General features: G+C 41.4%; 1 protein-coding gene across 9 annotated transcripts in view; it reads left to right on the top strand.

Moving 5' to 3' along the window:
- Positions 1–20,862, top strand: part of IL1RL2 (interleukin 1 receptor like 2) — a 48,432-nt gene that overhangs the window by 6,580 nt on the left and 20,990 nt on the right. For 8 of the 9 annotated variants that reach the window (XM_027128736.1, XM_027128734.1, XM_027128733.1 and 5 more), the window contains 2 exons: positions 10,610–10,769; positions 14,231–14,305. In XM_027128736.1, the coding sequence (XP_026984537.1) occupies positions 10,610–10,769; positions 14,231–14,305 (235 nt within the window). The remainder of the gene's footprint in view (positions 1–10,609; positions 10,770–14,230; positions 14,306–20,862) is intronic. The other variant, XM_027128735.1, reaches the window with a different exon arrangement.

The following is a 20,862-nucleotide window of genomic DNA, read 5'->3' as shown; positions in this document are numbered from 1 at the left end:
TCACTCGGCATGATAATCTCTAGGTCCATCCATTTGCTACAAATGACATTTTTTAATGGCTGAGTAGTATTCCATTGTATATATGTACCACGTCTTCTTTGTTCATTCACCTGTCGATGGGCATGCTTTCAGTGAAATCCTCATGTGGTGAATCAGCTGGAAGGGCTTGAGTATGGTGCCACGTTGATCGTTAGGCTATTTCAGAAATTGAGTTAGGAAGCGGGGATCATCAAGAGAGCATGTGAAGTAGAACGGGGATAGAATGGGGGGGAAGGGGAGGGTGAGCAGGGGGAGGGAACTCATTCCTGCTGCCCCTGATTGTCCCTGTCAAGTGGAAGGAGATGTGATGTGGAGAGTGTGAAAGAGCAGACAGGCGAGCAGGTGGGAGAGAGAGTTGAAGGAGATGCAAAGACTTTCTACGGTGAGGACCATGGATTTGTTTATGTTTGTGTGTTTAGCTCCTGTCGTGCTCATCCGGTTGTAGGGGTGTAGGAGAGGGATGGCAGGATGAACTCAGCATGGGGTTTCTCTGGATAAATACACTGGAAGGATGAAGGGTTTCCTTAATCCTTGACTTGAGGACTTAAAAGGAGATCATTCAAGTGATGGCCACGTGAGTCTAGGTGGGACAGGAAAGGAAATGATGCCTGAAGGATACCGGTGATTAGGAGAAATTAGAGGGGTCCAAGGACTGATCCAGATTAAGATGGAAAAATGGGCTGGATAGCTAGAAAGTTCACCGTATCACATGATGGCTGTGGTGGGTACAGGCTCCCCATCCACGGGGAGGCTCTTCATATTATAGAGGTTGCAAGGCTATTGATAAAAAAATAAGAACAAAGCACCCAGAACCACACCCTACGTTTTCCTAACCTATAGCTAAGGTTCTGGATGTGGTACAGTTTCTCCAGCTGGCTTCACTGAAAAGCTGAAGTGAGTATGGTGATCTGCTTTTCTACTGGACGTGGGCTTTCTGCCGCAGTGTTCCGGGGCCCAGTCTCCAGCTTCGTGGGAGCTGAGAAGCAGTAGGCATGTCTTCTGACTTATTGTTGTTGTGGCTCCAGCAAACGTGCTGGGACTTCACTTGCTGCAGTTGTGTAAGTGGCAACTCCCGGTCCCTGACTTGCAGGTGGTATATCTCAAAGTCTCGATTCCCACCATCAGGATGGTGGTGGAGGAAGCAGCTATCATGCGAACTCGTTCTGCATTGTGCTTCAGCGCCTAAGGTTCTGTTTTAAATCCTTTTCTGCTTAAAAGAGCTAGAATTTTTTTTTTTTTCGAAACAAATCCAGTCTGGGAGACATGGCCTCACAGAATTGTTTGGAAGAATAATTGAAATAATCTATCCACTAAGACCTTAGTTCAGTGTGGGTACATAGTAATTACTTAATAAATAAATACTAGATATTATTACTTAGTTAAAATAAAAGAAAGAAACAGGTGGAATAATAAGAAATTATCATCAGAATGGTATATTTTTTCTAAATTAACAATGTTTTATTGTGCTAAAATATGTATAACATAAACTTTAGCATTTCAGTGATTTTTCAGTGTACAGCTCTGCGGCATTAAGTACATTCACCTTGCTGTACAACCAGAACTTTTTTATCTTCCCAGATGGAAACTCTGTACCCACTGAACAATAACGCCTCATTTTCCTCCCCACCCCCAAGCCCCTGGCAACCACCATTCTATTTTTTGTCTCTAGGAATTTGACTATTCTAGGAATCTCATATAAGTGGAATCTTACAGTATTTACACTTTTGTGACTGGCTGATTCTACTTAGCATAATGGCTTCAAGGTTCATCCGTGTTGTAGCATGTGTCAGGATTTCTTTCCTTTTTAAGGCTGGATAATATTCCATTGTATGTATAGACCACATTTTGTTTATCCATTCATTTTTCAATGGACACAGATTGTTACCGTCATTCGGCTCTTGTGAATAATGCCGCTTTAAACATGGATGTACAAATATCTCTTTGGCCCCTGCTTTCAGTTCTTTTGGATATATTATCAGAAGTGAAATTTCTGGATCATATGGTAATTCTATGTTTAAGTTTCTGAGGGATTGCCATAATGTTCCCTTTTCTCCGCTCTTCCTCCCTTCCTTCCTTCCTTCTTGTCATTCTAATGATAAGAAGTGAGTTTATGTGTTCAGCACTTATTCTGTACATGGTACATTACTTTCCCAATAATGCTTTCAGTGGTGTGTGTGTGTGTTTGTGTGTGCAAGACAGACACATACACATAAGCTGTCTGGCTATAAAGCCATGGAAGGGACTGTGTATTACTTATTACTCTCCCCCTAAAGTCTATCATAGTGTCTTCACTCTATTAAAAAAAGAATGAGGTCTTCCTGATTTCAGCTGAAGAGTTTGATTGATGTTTCTTCCATTGATGTTTGAATGATGTCTCCAAGTGACTGTGTCAGTGTTCAGACAAATCACATTTCACTGTTCTCACCAGACTGGATGAGGTACCAACGTGTGAGTGCAATGCAGTGAATTTGTCTGTACAGTGACACAGCGACTTGGAGAAAGTATGTGACCATATGGTAGTTGCTATGCTCAGTATGTCTAAGTTCCTGACATTTCCAGTTTCTATTCATTCCCAGCAGAGATAAGAATGGCATGAGGAGGGAGAACCACAGCAGTGTGTCCGAGTTCCTTCTCCTGGGGCTCCCCACCCTTCCAGAGCAGCAGGGTGTGTTCTTTGCCCTGTTCCTGGGCATGTACCTGACCACGGTGCTGGAGAACATGCTCATCCTCTGCTCATCAGGCTGGACTCTTGCTTCCACACCCCCATGTACTTCTTCCTCAGGCACTTGGCCCTGACTGATGTCTCCTTTTCATCTGTCACTGTCCCAGAGATACTGATGAACATGCAGATTAATACAAATCTATCACATAGACAGGGTGCATTTCACAGGTGTATTCTTATATACTTTTTGGTTCTGTTGATAATCTCCTCCTTGCCGTGATGGCATATGATTTATTTTTGTATACAGCATTAGGAAGTGTTCTAATATCTTTCTTTTACATGTAGCTGTCGAGTTTTCCCAGCATCACTTATTGAAGAGGCTGTCTTTACTCCATTGTATATTCTTGCCTCCTTTGACAAAGATAAGGTAACCATATGTGCATGGGTTTATATCTGGGTTTTCTATCCTGTTCCATTGATCTATATTTCTGTTTTTGTGCCAGTACCATACTGTGTTGATTACTGTAGCTTTGTAGTATAGTCTGAAGACAGGAAGCCTGATTCCTCCAGCTCCATTTTTCTTTCTCAAGATTGCTTTGGCTATTCGCGGTCTTTTGTGTTTCCATACAAATTGTGAAATTTTTTGTTCCAGTTCTGTGAAAAATGCCATTGGTAGTTTGATAGGGATTGCACTGAATCTGTAGATTGCTTTGGGTAGTATAGTCATTTTCACAATGTTGATTCTTCCAATCCAAGAACATGGTATATCTCTCCATCTGTCTGTATCGTCTTTAATTTCTTTCATCAGTGTCTTATAGTTTCTGCATACAGGTCTTTTGTCTCCTTAGGTAGGTTTATTCCTAGGTATTTTATTCTTTTTGTTGCAATGGTAAGTGGGAGTGTTTCCTACATTTCTCTTTAAGATTTTTCATCATTAGTGTATAGGAATGCAAGCGATTTCTGTGCATTAATTTTGTATCCTGCAACTTTACCAAATTCATTGATTAGCTCTAGTAGTTTTCTGGTAGCATCTTTAGGATTCTCTATGTATAGTATCATGTCATCTGCAAACAGTGACAGTTGTACTTCTTTTTTGATTTGGATTCCTTTTATTTCCTTTTCTTCTCTGATTGCTGTGGCTAAAACTTCCAAAACTCTGTTGAATAATAGTGGTGAGAGTCGGCAACCTTGTCTTGTTCCTGACCTTACAGGAAATGGTTTCAGTTTTTCACCATTGAGAACGATGTTGGCTGTGGGTTTGTCATATATGGCCTTTATTATACTGAGATAGGTTCCCTCTATGCCTACTTTCTGGAGAGTTTTTATTATAAATGGGTGTTGAATTTTGTCAAAAGTTTTTCCTGCATCTACTGAGATGATCATATGATTTTTATCCTTCAGTTTGTTAATATGGTGTGTCACATTGATTGATTTGCATATATAGAAGAATCTTTGTATTCCTGGGATAGAACCCACTTGATCATGGTGTATGACCCTTTTAATGTGCTAGTATTTTGTTGAGGATTTTTGCATCTATGTTCATCAGTGATAGTGGCCTGTGGTTTTCTTTTGTGTGTGTGTGACATCTTTGTCTGGTTTTGGTATCAGGGTGATGGTGGCCTCACAGAATGAGTTTGGGTATGTTCCTTCCTCTGCTGTATTTTGGAAGAGTTTGAGAAGGATAGGTGTTAGCTCTTCTCTAAATGTTTGATAGAATTCTCCTGTGAAGCCATCTGGTCCAGAGCTTTTGTTTGTTGGAAGATTTTTAATCACAGTTTCAATTTTAGTGCTTGTGATTGGTCTGTTCATACTTTCTATTTCTTCCTGGTTCAGTCTCGGAAAGCTGTGCTTTTCTAAGAATTTGTCCATTTCTTCCAGGTTGTCCATTTTATTAGCATATAGTTGCTTGTAGTAATCTTTCATGATCCTGTGTATTTCTGTAGTATCAGTTGTTACTTGTCCTTTTTCATTTCTAATTCTATTGACTTGAGTCTTCTCCCTTTTTTTCTTGATGAGTCTGGCTAATGGTTTATCAATTTTGTTCATCTTCTCAAAGAACCACCTTTTAGTTTTATTGATCTTTGCAACTGTTTCCTTCATTTCTTTTTCATTTATTTCTGATCTGATCTTTATGATTTCTTTCCTTCTGCTAACCTTGGGTATTTTTTGTTCTTCTTTCTCTGGTTGCTTTAGGTGTAAGGTTAGGTTGTTTATTTGAGATTTTTCTTGTTTCTTGAGGTAGGATTGTAGTGCTATAAACTTCCCTTTTGGAACTGCTTTTGCTGCATCCCATAGGTTTTCGGTCATCGTGTTTTCATTGTCATTTGTTTCTAGGTATTTTTTGATTTCCTCTTTGATTTCTTCAGTGATCTCTTAGTTATTTAGTAGTGTCTTGTTTAGCTTCCATGTGTTTGTATTTTTTACAGTTTTTTTCCCTGTAATTTATATCTAGTCTCATAGCATTGTGGTCGGAAAAGATGCTTGATACAATTTCAATTTTCTTAAATTTACCACAGTTTGATTTGTGACCCAAAATATGATCTATCCTGGAGAATGTTCCATGAGCACTGGAGAAGAAAGTGTATTCTGTTGTTTTTGGATGGAAGGTCCTATAAATCTCAATTAAGTCCATCTTGTTTAATGTGTCATTTAAAGCTGTGTTTCCTTATTTATTTTCATTTTGGATGATGTGTCCATTGGTGTAAGTGAGGTGTTAAAGTCCCCTACTATTTTTGTGTTACTGTCGACTTCCCCTTTTATGGCTGTTAGCATTTGTCTTATGTATTGAGGTACTTCTGTGTTGGGTGCATAAATATTTACAATTGTTGTATCTTCTTCTTGTATTGATCCCTTGATCATTATGTAGTGTCCTTATTTGTCTCTTGTAATAGTCTTTATTTTAATGTCTATTTTGTCTGATATGAGAATTGCTACTCCAGCTTTCTTTTGATTTCCATTTGCATGGAATAACTTCTTCCATCCTCTCACTTTCAGTCTGTATGTGTCCCTAGGTCTGAAGTGGGTCTCTTTTAGAGAGGATATATATGGGTCTTGTTTTTGTATCTATTCAGACTGTATGTCTTTTGGTTGGAGCACTTAATCCATTTACACTTAAGGTAATTATTAGTGTGTGTGTTCTTATTACCATTTTCTTAATTGTTCTTGGTTTGTTTTTGTAGGTCTTTCCCTTCTCTTGTGTTTCCCGCCTAGAGAAGTTCCTTTAGCATTTGTTGTAAAGCTGGTTTGGTGGTGTTGAATTCTCTTCACTTTTGCTTGTCTGTAAAGGTTTTGTTTTCTCCATCAAATCTGATTGAGATTCTTGCTGGGTAGAGTAATCTCGGTTGTAAGTTTTTCCCTTTCATCACTTTAAATATGTCTGCCACCCCCTTCTGGCTTGCAGAGTTTCTGCTGAAAGATCAGCTATTAACCTTATGGGGATTCCCACCACGGCAGCTCAGGCCTGACACCAGGCCAGAGCAGCAGGACCCTGTCAGCCACACAGCTCAGAAGAAAAGTGAGACAAAAAGGAAGAAAAAAATAAATAAATGAAAAAATTATTTAAATAAAAAAATTAAAAATAATAATAATAAAGGAGAGAGCCACCAAACCAATAAACAAGTCCACCAGTGATAACAAGGGCTAAAAACTAAACTAAGATAAACATAAAAATCAGAAACAAATCAGTCACAGATAGTAAAACTCAAGTTTACAGTTGCTCCCAAAGTCCACTCCCTCAATTTTGGGATGATTCGTTGTCTATTCAGGTATTCCACAGATGCAGCGTACATCAAGTTGATTGTGGAGATTTAATCCGCTGCTCCTGTGGCTGGACAGAGAAATTTCCTTTTCTCTTCTTTGTTCACACAGCTCCTAGGGTTCAGCTTTGTTCTTGGCCCCATCTCTGCATGTAGGTCACCTTCAGGCATCTGTTCCTGCCCAGAGAGGACTGAGTTAAAGCAGCAGCTGATTAGGGAGCTCTTGCTCACTCAGACCAGGGGGGAGGGAGGGGTAAGGTAGTTATAATTGGAATGCGGGGTGAGCCTGCAGCGGCAGAGGCCAGCTTAACGTTGCAACAGCCTGAGTCGCACCATGTGTTCTCCTGGGGTACTTGTCCCTGGATCACGGAACCCTGGCAGTGGCAGGCTATACAGGCTCCCGGGGGTGGGGTGGTGGTGGTGGTGGTGGTGGTGTGGATAGTGACCTGTGCTTGCACACAGGATTGTTGGTGGCTGCAGCAGCAGCCTTAGCATCTCATGTCCGTCTCTGGTGTCCATGCTGATAGCCGTGGCTTGCGCCCATCTCTGGAGCTTGTTTAGGCAGTGCTCTGCCTTCTGTGGGCAGCGGGGAAGGAATCCCCTTTCCTCAAACACCGCAAAACAATGGTTTCTCACCTCTTAGGCAGTTCCAGACTTTTTCCTGGCCTCCGTCCCAGCTAGCTGTGGTGCACTAGCCACCTTTAGGCTGTGTCCACGCAGCCAACCCCAGTCCTCTCTCTGGGATCTGACCTCCGAAGCTAGAGCCTCAGCTCCCAGCCCCCGCCCACCCCGGCGGGTGAACAGACAAGGCTCTCAGGCTGGTGAGTGCTGGTTGGCACCAGTTCTCTGTGTAGGAATCTCTCTGCTTTGCCCTCTGCACCCCTATTGCTGCACTCTCCTCCGTGGCTCCAAAGCTTCCCCCCCGCCACCCCCTGTCTCCGCCAGTGAAGGGGCTTCCTAGTGTGTGGAAACTTTTCCTCCTTCACAGCTCCCTCTCCAAGGGGCAGGTCCCATCCCTATTCTTTTGTCTCTGTTTTCTCTTTTCTCTTTTACCCTACCCAAGCATGTGGGGATTTTCTTGCCTTTTTGGAAGTCTGAGGTCTTCTGCCAGCGTTCAGTAGTTGTTCTGTAGGAGTTGTTCCACATGTAGGTGTATTTTTGATGTATTTGTGGGGAGGAAGGTGATTTCCATGTCTTACTCCTCCACCATCTGGAAGGTCCCCCCAAGAATGGTATATTTCTATTTTTAAGAATTTAGAGACAGAGTAGTTCTGGATAATGACAAAATCTGGCTTGTGGCAGGGAGAATTGAAGACTCATAGGAGTAGAGGTGGTCCTTGAGATTGGAGGTGTTCCAGAGGAGAAAGTTCAGGTGTTAGAACATCCATGCTCATAGACTCTGAAGTATCCACATTTGGAAAAACAGGAATGTCTCCTTTTGTTTTTCAATTCCAAATTAGTCCTCAATACAATGGTTTCTGCCCTACCACCATACTGGATCTTTAGTTGCTGAGTTACTACTGGCTTCCCAGCTGCTAAATCTAACATTCATTTCCAATCCTGATCCTGATTTTGATCTCTTGTGGTGTCCATTGCTGCTGGATGTGCCCATGAGCTGAGAGCTTCATCTTCTCTCCCTTCTGAAATTTACTCATTCTTTATCTCCCCACCCCCTGGCTTTTCCTTAGTAATCATTACTGTGTTCTCATTCTCTGGGTTTGGGTCTTAGATTTTAGGGGTTCCCAGTTTCAGCCATGGTCATCTTCAGTTCTTGCTTTGATTGCATTCAGGTGGAAGGCTCATAGGACCATCGCACACAGATGGCTCCCAACTCTCCTTTCTCCCATCTCCAGATACTTCATCCAACAACCTAACATACATTCCATGTAGACATTCCCATCACACAACTCACCAGATTCACCATGTCTAGAGCCACTTTTTAATCTTAACCTCAAATCTGATCATTCTTCTGTATTTTCTTTGCATTCCATCTCCTATCTAAGGACACTTTTGCATCCCTAAGCTGGGACCATACCGGTCCTGTTCTCTCTCCATAGTCCAAATTTGTCACTAAGGCTGTGAATTAGAACTGCTTAAAATCACTGTTTTTTGTTCCCTTCTGGTTATCCCCAGAATAGGCAGTGTACTGCCTTAGTTCATGTTCTATTCAGCCTTAGTGTGTGGAAATAACTTCCTAAATTGTTCCCTAGTCATTAGGATTGCCCCCATTTTAATCCTTTCTCACACAGCAACCAGACAGATTGTGCTCCAAGGCAAATATGCACACCTTGGTCCCTTGCACAGACAGCTTCAGATGCTCCTCCCCTTTTCATGGTTTTCTATGATTGGGCTCCTGACTCCCTCACCAGTTTCATCTTCATCACTCTCCTATGACCACTACAGCTTAGCCAGGATGCTCTCGTCTATTTTGTACCTGTGAACCATTGTACATGCTGGGTCAGAATTGTTCTTCTTGGTGCTAGAAAGACAAAAATTTTCAAATGTTGGCTGCTAATATTACTAATTAAAATCTTATTAGTGAGATATCACCACTCACTTTTAACTAAAAATCAAAGCCTTCTGAGAAGTAAAACTCTAAAATAATGCAGCGGATTACAATAGAGACAGTTCTAGTTACTGAAAAAGGACAGAATGGCTCTTCAGCTGTCCAGGGTAAACTTTAATATGATTAAATATTTGTATGTCTTGAATGAGTCAATCAGAAAGGGGACTGATCAAGATCAGAGCATAGAAACAGAGTCCCAGAGATTGCGCCCACACAAGCCCCACCCAGGAACGAGGTTTCCATAATCCAAACGCTCACACTTTTTGTTTGTCCCTATTCTAAAGAAGGCAACATAACTCATGTTATCAGCATCTGACTCTTACTAGTAATTCCCATTCTACTCAGTAAGCAATTATCTGATTATAATTTGGTTTCCCCTATAGAGTGTTTACAGAAAAAATAATATAAGACTTCTAGAAAGTTATTGTTCACATGATAAATAAATAAACAAATGTTCATTTTGGCGTTGTTGAGTTTCACCTTCCACGATGGAAGCATTCACACTGTTCCAGTGGTGGAGAGTGAATTCTGACCATGGTTGACTCAGTGAGGATAGAGCTCAAAACTTGAGCAATTACTTCTTTATATAATTAGGGGTTGTATGTTTGTCTTCTCTATTATAAGGATTGTGAGCTCTGAGGGACTGCATCTTATTCCTGCATGACCAGGGCCTCTCACAATGCTAGCAAAGAGCAAGAAAAATATTTGAGTGAATAAATGGACTCAATTATCCCAGATGTTATTTTGTAGATTGGCACTTCCTGAAGAAACGGGAAAAGGTTTGAGAAAGAGTTCAGGAGTGGGCCTCTGAGATGGAAAAAACGATTCACATGAGAATGTGAGCTTATGACAGGACAGATGAATGGTGAGGCTTGCCCTCTGGGTGGAAACTGAGGAGAACAATGAGAAAGGCCTTCCTGAGACTAACCAGCCTTCAAGTTGGTTTTGTGTGAGGCAGTTTCCTTGTTGATGCAGTGGAAGCCTGGGTGACTTAAGAAGTGACGTGATATCTGCTCCCCTTAACCTTGCCACGTACTTTGACTATTGCTCAGGCCTCCAGATAGAAGGTTGGTGAAGAGTTATTTTGGACCTCGGCAAAGTCCAACCCCTGATAGGTGGAGAAGGTGTGATTGGACCTGTAACACAGAGGACGCAGTCCTTATTCACCTGGGCTTGCAGTCTTGCAAAGGGGCTTGGTGCCATTAGACGGTGGTCCATTGAGAGACGTGGAGGACCTTGCTGCTTATTCACATCCTCCTACCAGACTCCTTTATGGACTAGGTCCAATCCTTCTCCATAAAGTCTTCCTTCCAGCCTTCATAGGCCTCTCTCCTCTCAACTCCCAGTATACCTCATATTTATAGCTCTCACTGTAACCTGTAGAATATTCTTTATCAGTTTTCTGGGGAGATATGTATATATCTTATATAAATATACATATGTCTTCAATTAGATTGTAAATTACCTAAGGTCTAGAGATCACATAGGTTTCTTGTCTCCCCATGGTTGATAGAATGGTGCTAACTAGGAATGTAACTGATACCCCAAAATACTCTTTGAAATGAAAAATATATTTTTAAAATTTAGGACTGTAAAGAGATTGAAGGAGAACGATTTATTTCTCGGAGAAAGAAGCTTTTAGTGAAGAATGTCTCGACAGAGGATGGAGGGAACTACGCGTGTCAAGCCACGCTCACATACGCAAAGCAGCAGCACACTGTTTTAAATAGCATTTCTGTGAACATCAGTAAGTACACTCTTACCCATCACCTTGACTGCCTCTTGGCTTTGCGTGAGAGGTTGGCTTTGGGCAGAAGGGATTCCCGATCTTGATTTTCCTGAGGGTTAGCAGTCCCTCAAACACGTCATTATTAGAATCAGAGGGTAGGAAGAGTGGGGCAAAAGGGCATGGGCTGTTTAGTTTTCTCATCTGAAAAAAAGGAATACTAAAATTATTGGTTTATTCATGAAAATTAAATGAGATCATGTCTATGGAGTAGCACCCAGGGTGCCTGGCGAAGTATAGGTATTCAGTAAAGGGCAGACATGAATACCTCAATGATCTTATGCTCTAGTCTTACATTGGTGGCTGAGGGAATTCTTTATAAGACGGAATTTCAAAGGCAAAATGAAGAATACCTTAAGAGATCATTGAGTCCAATAATCTGTATTTTATGTCATTGCAATAAATGTTTATTTATAATCTGTTATATGCCAAAAATTGTTAAAACCTATAATTAAAAAAATTCTTTCTTGTATTTGAGAAACTCTCAGCCTGGTTGTAGTGGTGCTAGAAATGTAAATGGGTCATCTTAACATTATGTGGTAAGGAGAGTGTTATAGACAGTGTCCAGGGGAGCAGGAAAAAAAAATCAGAAGTAGCTGCATAGGTGGCAAGTAAATAAATGGTCTTGGAAGCTTTCCAAGAGGAAATGTCTTCTCAGCTGAATTTTGAAGGACGAGCAGGGTTTACAGAAGTAAAGAAGAGGGAGGAGGGGCAGAGAGAAGTGTCTAAGGCAAAGCATAGAAGCATCTACCATGATAGTTTATGTTGGATCTAAAAGTAATTTTGTTAGAGCATAAAAAGCTGTGAGCTGAGGAGTGGTGGGAACTGTAGTCATGGAGTTAAACAGGGGAAAGGTCAAGTGGTCTGATTATACGCAGGTTTTACCGTGAAGCACTGAAGAGCCCTTGGATGAGTGTAAATGCAGAGCCGTGAGGCTGCATTGGTGATGGATGAGATCAGTCCTAAGATGGTTTGAGCAGGAGTTGAAGGAGGTCTTGAGGCCTGGAGACCACTTAGGAGGCTGCTGCAACATCTGGATGTAACCATCTGAACTTCGCTGGAAGTGGTAGGAGATTCTTCAGGCAGTAATTTAGTGCCCATCAAGGTCAGGTCCTGTGCTGGGCAGGGAGAACATGATGGTGAGGCAAACAGCCATGACCGCTGCTTGGATGGAGCTTTGAAGTCTGAGCAGAAAGGAAAATGTGATATCAAACAGACAAGGATCTGTTGAGAAGGAAGTGGGTCAGGGAAAGCTTCCCAATAATAGTGATGCTGATGGTCAGGAAGCATTAACTGCTGAAACGAGTGAGGTTTTTTCTAGACTGAGGGGGCAGCCAAAGTGAAGGCCCTACAACAAGTCAGACCATGGTATGTCTGAAGGATGGGAAGTAGGTAGGTTGGGGGGATGATGCTGAATAAGGGAGATCACAGTAGGCAAAGAGGTTGGAGAAGCAGTCAGGGGCCAACGTTAGGTAGGAACATTCAGTCCAGTGTGGGAAGCATGGATTTTCTCCTAAGAACAATGGGAAGCAGCCAGAGCAGTTGAGAGCAGGAGAGTAGCATGGTGTAACATGTTTCTGAGAGCTCACTGTGGCCACTGTGCACAGAGCGATCCCTATAGGTAAGAATGGCAGTTAGGAGGCAGGTGCAGAAATGCAGGTGAGACATCAGCTAGGCACAGGTGGATGGACTCCAGGCATTCTAGGAGGTAAAATCCACAGGTCTTGGTGTCAGATTGAATGTGGGGTGAGAGACATGGCAAGATCCAGGAAGCTAGGCCTTTTGGATGGTGATACGATTCAAGGAAAAAAGATAAGTCTGGAGGAAAACTGGATTTAAGAGTGAGATCATGAGTTTGGTCATGGGTGAGCTGAGTACTTGGTGACTTGAGATGTCAAGTAGGTCATGGCCTATATGGGTCTGGAGCTTAGAGTTACACCTTGCAAAGTCATTGAACTTTAGACGATAATTGAAGAGGTGGATGTGAATGAGAGTGCCTAGGGAAAGAGTAGAGAGTAGAAACTAGGGTTTAGGTGTAAAGAAAGAGGCACAGACTGAGAAATGCTAAGAGGTAAAATTAGTTTGGCTGGGTGATGATCATATGAAGAGGGTGGGAGGAAAGCTGTTACTTAGAATGACATCTAGATTTTCTATGTGTGTGATTGAGTGGGAGATGGTATATTAACTGGCTGATGATGACTTCTGTTTGGGACATACAGTAAGTCCCCCACATAAGAACAAGTTCCATCCCAAGAGCATGTTTGTAGGTCCAACAAAGTTAGCTTAGGTACCCAACTAACACAATCGGCTATATAGTACTGTACTGTAATAGGTTTATAATAATTTTCACAAAAATAATACGTAAAAAACAAACACACAAAATAAAGAAAACATTTTTAATCTTACAGTACAGTACCTTGAAAAGTACAGTTGTACAGTACGAGAGCTGGCATACAGGGGCTGGCATCGAGTGAACAGGAAAGTACCAGCTACATCACCGCTGCTTTTACACTTGCTTCTGGACATCCTGGGCTTGAAATAAAGATACTCTACTTTATACAGTACTGTACAGTAAAGTACACAAAAGCACAACCACTTGTAGAGGTTGCACACATGTGACAATGTATGCCAGACACATGCACTAACTTATGTGGGCACGCAAACGCAAGTTAGCATCTTTGAAAGTTCACAACTTGAAGGTTTGTATGCAGAGGACTTACTGTACTGAATTTGAATAGTTTGTAGAATGTGCAACTATTATTGCCACCGCAAAGGACATATGGTTTTGCATTTTTATAGCTTCCCTCTTATAACTTTTTCACCTCGCACCCCAAATGGAGAGGAGAAATGTGGGATCCAGAGGCTGATTGCTAAATATTGGTAGACGAATGGGGGAGGGAAGGTGTGGAGAAAGACAAAGGGGTGGGGAGTCAATACAGTTATAAAGTGGGGGGGAGGGATGAAAAAGCTGAAGAATAAGGAAGGTCTGCGAAGAATATGGAATAGCAGGGTTGGAGGATGGAGGAGTGGAACTGAGGACAGACCATTAGGGTCACTGTTTCTTTCTGTCTAGGACCCAGACCAGAGCTTTGCTTATCACCAGTGCTTAAGACGTGTACTGAATGACTAGGCAATGAGACGTTATTACACAATCTCATCAGTTTATATTTATGTCAAATATAAAATGATGATGTGAACTCTCTTGGTAGCCCAGCTTTTAGATTTTCCCCTTAGCAAGTCAATTATTTCTGGTTGAAAACTATGCACTTATGGAGTGATACTTTGTCACATCATGGGTATTGTTTTTTCTTGACCAATGTTTATTGAAGGTCTGCTCAGTACCAGGTTTTCTTTATGTTATTACTGCATTCAAGTAGTTGGGAATGTTTCTAATACAATTTCATGTGGGTATGATTTCTTAGCAGAAAAAGTGGGAAATGGAAGAAGAATCCCTAAGATCATTTATCCAAAAAATAATTCAATTGAAGTAAAACTTGGTGAGTAAACTTATTGAAGCCACTGAAATCCTAAGGGCAGGAATCAGTAAGTCCACACATCCTTGTGAATGTTTTTGAATTTTAGGAATGAAGACAAATCCCACACAGGTGTATCCAGTTTCCAGCTTTGGATATACCTGAGTTCATCAGGAGAGGTATCAAAATAAAAAATCACAGAGCAGAAGGTTGGGGAGGTTGTGCTATGAAAGGTCTGGCTGCAATCACTATGGGTCTGAAAGATTACTGTAAATCTGTTCACGCAAAGACAAATCCTTCCTGAAAGACGTGATATGTAATATCAAACTACTATTAAGTAATGTTGATCAAGAGTCCTGGGTTATATTATCTCACACTAGGAAGGATATGAAAGGAGTAGGGGAAGTTATCATGTTATTTTCCTTATTTTACATAGGCAGGGATCAATAAACACTGCCTCAGTTTGTGATCTAAGTGGAGAAAAAGGGACTCAAATAATTTTTTAAAATTTAAAGGTAATCACTAGTAAGGTAAAAATGTGTTGAGTACCTTCTAAAGAAAAAATAAATTAAACAAAGTTTTTATTAAAAGACAGATGTTCGGGTCTTCCCTGGTGGTGCAGTGGTTAAGAATCCTCCTGCCAATGCAGGGGACACAGGTTCAATCCATGGTCTGGGAAGATCCCACATGCCATGGGGCAACTAAGCCCGTGTGCCACATCTACTGAGCCTGAGCTCTAGAGCCTGTGAGCCACAACTGCTGAGCCCACTGTGTACAACTACTGAAGCCCACCCACCTAGAGCCCATGCTCCACAAGAGAAGTCACTGCAATGAGAAGCCCGTGCACCACAACGAAAAGTAGCCCCCACTCGCTGCAACTAGAGAAAGCCCGCATGCAGCAACAAAGAGCCAATGCAACCAAAAAATAAAAAAATTAAAAAAAAAAAAGGCAGATGTTCAGGTTGAGTCAAATATTAAAATCCAATTATATGCTCTCCTCAAAATACACAGATCTAAAAATACATGTCCTAGAAGGTTAAAAATCAGTGCATAAGCAAGATATGCATAAGATTTGCATACAATAGCAATACAAAGAAATCAGATTCACAACATTAATCTTTCAATCTGATAATATATCTTTCAATGCAAAAAATTAAATGACAAATTGAATCATTTTATACTAATAAAAATTATCCTTCCCCAAATAAAAATGTTTATGTGTCAAATAGCCATGCATCAAAATAAAATATATAAAGCTAAACTCTCAGAGATACAAGGACAATACAACAAGACAGTACAATAGTTTCAGTTATAGTGGGAGATTTTAACATGCTCTGACTCTGACAAATTTGCTAGTCAAATAAGGATCTAAAATACTCTAGTAATACATTAAGAATAATGTATTTAATGGATAGCACTCATAAACATCTATGAGAAACTCAGAGACCCAAAAAAGGAAATTATACAGACCACGTGGTATAATCCCCATGTAGGTAATCTAGAAATTTACAGCTAAAGTCAAAACAATGATAAACCCAATAAAAAATAAATCCACTAATTAAAAAAAATAAGCAACAATAAATTTAGCTTCTAAGTATTTACTTTCTTGGTTAGATTAAGCCAAAGCCATCGGTACAGAATATTTAGAAAATAATGGCAGAGAGAACATATCAAATTTCATGGAATGTGACCAATGGTGAGTTCTAAACAAGCGTGTATCTTTAAATATCATTATGATTAATAATAAGTGTAGAAAACATTAAAATCCATCATCTAACCATTTAACTCTATAAAAAAGAGCAACTAAACAACTCCATGGAAGGAAATAAAAAAGATAGGCGTAAAAAATTATAAAGTTATTATAAGGAAAACAACCAACAAATAGAATTGATCAATTCCAAAGTTGGTTCTGGGATAGAAGGGTTGGGGCGGGGGTGGGGTGGAATAGAAAAAGAAGAGGAACCTCCAGAAAATCTAATCCGCCCCAATGCAGAGAAACTCAAACGTTAAAGACAGAAATGAGAAAGCTTACAAAGCAACACATGGAAAGGAGATGAAATCTACTCAGTACTTAAAAGGCTCTGGACCCACAAGTTTCAAGGAGAGTTCTTTAGTTCTTCTGAATTTTCAAAGAAATAATAATGCCCATAATAAAAGATAGTTGTCTACATATCACTCACCATGTGAATACCCTAGTGGATTTCATAAACACCTAGAAAGGATAAACATACCTGTTATTAACTCTCTTAATTAACGTTGTTGCCCTCTCCTGTCTTTGAAAATTCTAGCCGTTGTGTTTAGATAATTAGAAAGAAAATATAAGCCATGAGAGAGGAAGATAATCATATAACTATTAAATAAATTTAAAATCTTCCCACAAACAAAATTCCAGATTCAGTTGGTTTTACTGGTGAATTCTACAAAACATTTAATAAAGAGATAACATCAATTTTCAACAAATTGTTTCAGAGAGAAGTAAAAGAGGAAATAGTCCTTATCTCATTTTGTAAGGTCAGGAAAACCTTGACACCCAAACCCAACAAGGACATTATTAATTTTTTTTAAATTTATTTTTGGTTGCATTGGGTCTTCATTGCTGTGCACAGGCTTTCTCTAGTTGCGGCGAGCTGGGGCTACTCTTCACAGTGGTGCATGGGCTTCTCACTGCGGTGGCTTCTCTAGTTGTGGAGCATGAGCTCTAGGCGTGCAGGTTTCAGTAGTTGTAGTGCACAGGCTCTGTAGTTGTGGCTCACGGGCTGTAGAACACAGGCTCAGTAGTTGTGGTGCATGGGCTTAGTTTCTCTGTGGCATGTGAGATCTTCCTGGACCAGGGATTGAACCTGTGTCCCCTGCATTGGCAGGTGGGTTCTCAACTACTGCACTACCTGGGAAGTCCAGGACATTATTACAAAGGAAAATTTCAGGCCAACTCTCATTCATAAACACAGATGAAAAATGAAAGCAAATTAATTTTAACAACATGCATAAAAGACTAAATTGGGGTTATACGGAGCAATACAAGGTTGTTTCATATTAGATAATTCACTCTTTTATTTTGCATAAACAAACTAAAGGAGAAAAATAATACACTTACCTTATAGATACAAAAAAGTCATTTAGAAAACTTGAACTAGGAATTCATTATTTTAAAAAAACAACTCTTTTATTAAGAATAGAAGGGAATGTCCTTAATCTGATTTTTAAAAATCTATCTTTAAAAACCTATAGAAACAACACAGTCAAGACTGAATTATTGAACACTTTTTCTTTATTTTGAGGAAGAAGACAGTCAGAATCTTAACAGATTTTGGTTTTTGCAGAATTTGATATATTGATTTTAACATTGGTATGAAAACTCAAAGATTGAATAATAGTTAAGACACTTTCAATGAAGAAGAACTGAATGGGAGGATGAGTGACACCAGATTTCAAGATTTGCTAAAAAGCTATGGTAATTTAGACACTCTAGTCCTGGTATGAGGATCGACAATAGAACAGAATTGAAGGCCCAGAAATAGATCCATTCATGCAAAGCACTTGGTTTTGACAAAGCTGACACTACAGAGGAATAGGGAAAGTGCAGTCTTCTCAATAAATGGTCCTAGACAATTAGATGTAATATAGAATAAGACAAAACTTTCCCCCTTTCTCGTGTCTTTTATAAAAATAATTTCAAGTGAATTGTAGACCTAAATATGAAAGTCAAAACCACACATTTCTAGAAAAATACCTTTATGATTTGGGGTAAGGAAAGATTAAAAAAAACGAAGAACATACAAATTACTAGTATTGAAGGAAAAAATTGATAAATGAGGCTACATTAGAAATAAGAACTTCTATTTATTCAGAGAGTGGACAGACAAGCCACAGAGTAGAAGAAGATACTTGAAATAGGTGAGCAAAGGTCTTGTATGCAGGGTCTAGCCCAAGCTCCTCCAAAATAATGAGAAGAAGGCCACCTGGTGGGAGGACAGACAAACCGCTTGGACCGACAGCTCAAGTAGAGGATATCAACACAGCCAATAAAAAGGTTAAAAAGGTGCTCGATCAGGTGCAATCTAGGGAGATGTAACTTAAGTTCGCTAGGTGATATCAGGACACATACATAAAGATGGCTAAAGTAAATAGACTGACAAGCCCAGGCATCACGGAGTCTGTGCAGTAACAGGAACTCTCACACTGCTGGTGGAAGTGTCAGGTGGTACAACTATTAGAAAACAGCTTGGCATGTCATTTCAAGTTGGAGCTAGGCATAATCTATGATCTCCCAATTTTACTGGTAGATAATTCTGTATACTCATCATGTACACGGGTATGTATACATGAGATATATACACATGTGACCTGGGAGACATGCAGAAGAGAAGAGAGTTCAAATAGGCCATAGGCATAGGAGGTAAATAATAGAAACCATGCCAGTGCGTATATAGCAACAGTAAGAGAAATGAATAAGAACTAGTATGTTGGAGACCTTCAAGATGGTGGTGGCGTGAGATGTGGAGATCACCTTCCTCCCCACAAACACATCAAAAATACATCTATGTGTGGAACAACTCCTACAGAACACCTACTGAACGCTGGCAGAAGACCTCAGACTTCCAAAAAGGCAAGAAAATCCCCACGTACATGGGTAGGGCAAAAGAAAAAAGAAAAAGAAGAGACAAAAGAATAGGGATGGGACCTGCACGTCTGGGAGGGAGCTGTGAGGGAGGAAAAGTTTCCACACACTAGGAAGCCCCCTCACCAGCAGGGATGGGGTGGGGAGCTTTGGAGCCACAGAGGAGAGCACAGCAACAGGGGTGCGGAGGGCAAAGCGGAGAGATTCCCGCACAGAGGATCGGTGCCGACCAGCACTCAACAGCCCGAGAGGCTTGTCTGCTCACCCGCCGGGGCAGGCGGGGGCTGGGACCTGAGGCTCAGGCTTCAGTTGGAGCGCAGGGAGAGGACTGGGGTTGGCGGTGTGAACACAGCCTGCAGGGGGTTAGTGCACCACGGCTAGCTGGGAGGGAGCCCAGGAAAAAGTCTGGACCTGCCGGAGAGGCAAGAGACCATTGTTTCGGGGTGCATGAGGAGAAGGGCTTCCTACTCCGTGAGCCTGCAGACAACAAAGCACTGCCTAAGGGAGCTCCAGAGATGAACACGAGCCACAGCTATCATCATGGATGTCAGAGGTGGGCACAGACTGCTACCTCTGCCACCACTGCCATCAAGAGTCCTGTGTGCAAGCACAGGTCACTACCCACACCCTCAAAGGAACCTATGCAGCACACCACTGCCAGGCTCCTGTGATCCAGGGTCAACTTCCCCAGGAGAACACACGGTGCACCTCAGGCTGTTGCAACATCACACTGCCCTCTGCCACTGCAGGCACTCCCAGCATCCCATTTGTGACTACCATACCCCACCCTCTCCCCGGCCTGAGTGAGCAAGAGAGCCCTAATCAGCCACTGCTTTAATCCTGTCCTGTGTGGGTGGGGAACAGATGCCTGAAGGTGACTTACATGCAGAGGCGGGGCCAAAACCAAAGCTGAACCCCAGGAGCTGTGTGAACAAAGAAGAGAAAGGAAATCTCACTGTGCAGCCTCAGAAGCAGTGGACTAAATCCCCACAATCAGCTTGGTAAACCCTGCATGTGTGGAATACCTGAATAGACAACGAGTGTTCCCAAAATTGAGGCGGAGGACATTGGGGGCAACTGTGGACTCAGGGTTTGCTTTCTGCATTTGATTTGTTTTTGGTTTTATGTTTATCTTAGTTTAGTTTTTAGTGTTTGTTTTCATCTGTGGGTTTGTTTATTGGTTTGGTTGCTCTCTTCCTTTTTTTTTTCTCTCTTTTTCTGAGTGTCTGTGTGTATGTTTCTTTGTGTGATTTTGTCTGTTTAGTTTTGCTCTTACTGTTTGTCTTGGGGTTCTGTCTGTTTGGGTTTTCTTTTTTTTCTTTTTGTGAGTGTGTGTGTGTGTATGTATGTTTCTGTGATTTTGCCTGTTTAGTTTTGCTTTTATCATTTGTTTTGGGGTTCTGTCTGTTCTTTTTTTTTTTTTAACCTTCCTTTTATTCTGTGCTGTGTGGCTAGCAGGGTCTTGGTGCTCCGGCTGGGTGTCGGGCCTGGACCTCCGAGGTGGGAGAGCCGTGTCCAGGATGTTGGACAACCAGAGACCACCTGGCCCCATGTGGGGCCATTAATTGGTGAGAGCTCTCCCAGAGATCTGTCTCAACACTAAAAACAAGCTCCATCCCATGGCCAGCAAGCCCCAGTGCTGGACATCCCATGCCAAACAACTAGCAAGACAGGAACATAACCCCACCCATTAGCAGACAGGCTGCCGAAAGTCATACTAAATTCACAGACCACCCAAAACACACCACTGGACACGGCTCTGCCCACCAGAAAGAGAAGATTCAGCCCACCCACTAGAACACAGACACCAAACCCCCCCACAAGGAAGCCTACACAAGCCACTGAACCAACCTAACCCACCAGAAACAAGAGGAGCCACGAACCTGCAGGCTGTGAAAAGGAGACCCCAAACACAGTAAGTTAAGCAAAATGAGAAGACAGAGAAATATGCAGCAGATGAAGG

The sequence above is a fragment of the Aethalodelphis obliquidens genome, unplaced genomic scaffold (genome assembly GCF_003676395.1).
Source record: "Aethalodelphis obliquidens isolate GAN/ISIS:26980383/991018 unplaced genomic scaffold, ASM367639v1 scaffold35, whole genome shotgun sequence".
Classification (NCBI taxonomy): Eukaryota; Metazoa; Chordata; class Mammalia; order Artiodactyla; family Delphinidae; genus Aethalodelphis; species Aethalodelphis obliquidens.
This window is presented reverse-complemented; position numbering and strand designations above follow the sequence as displayed.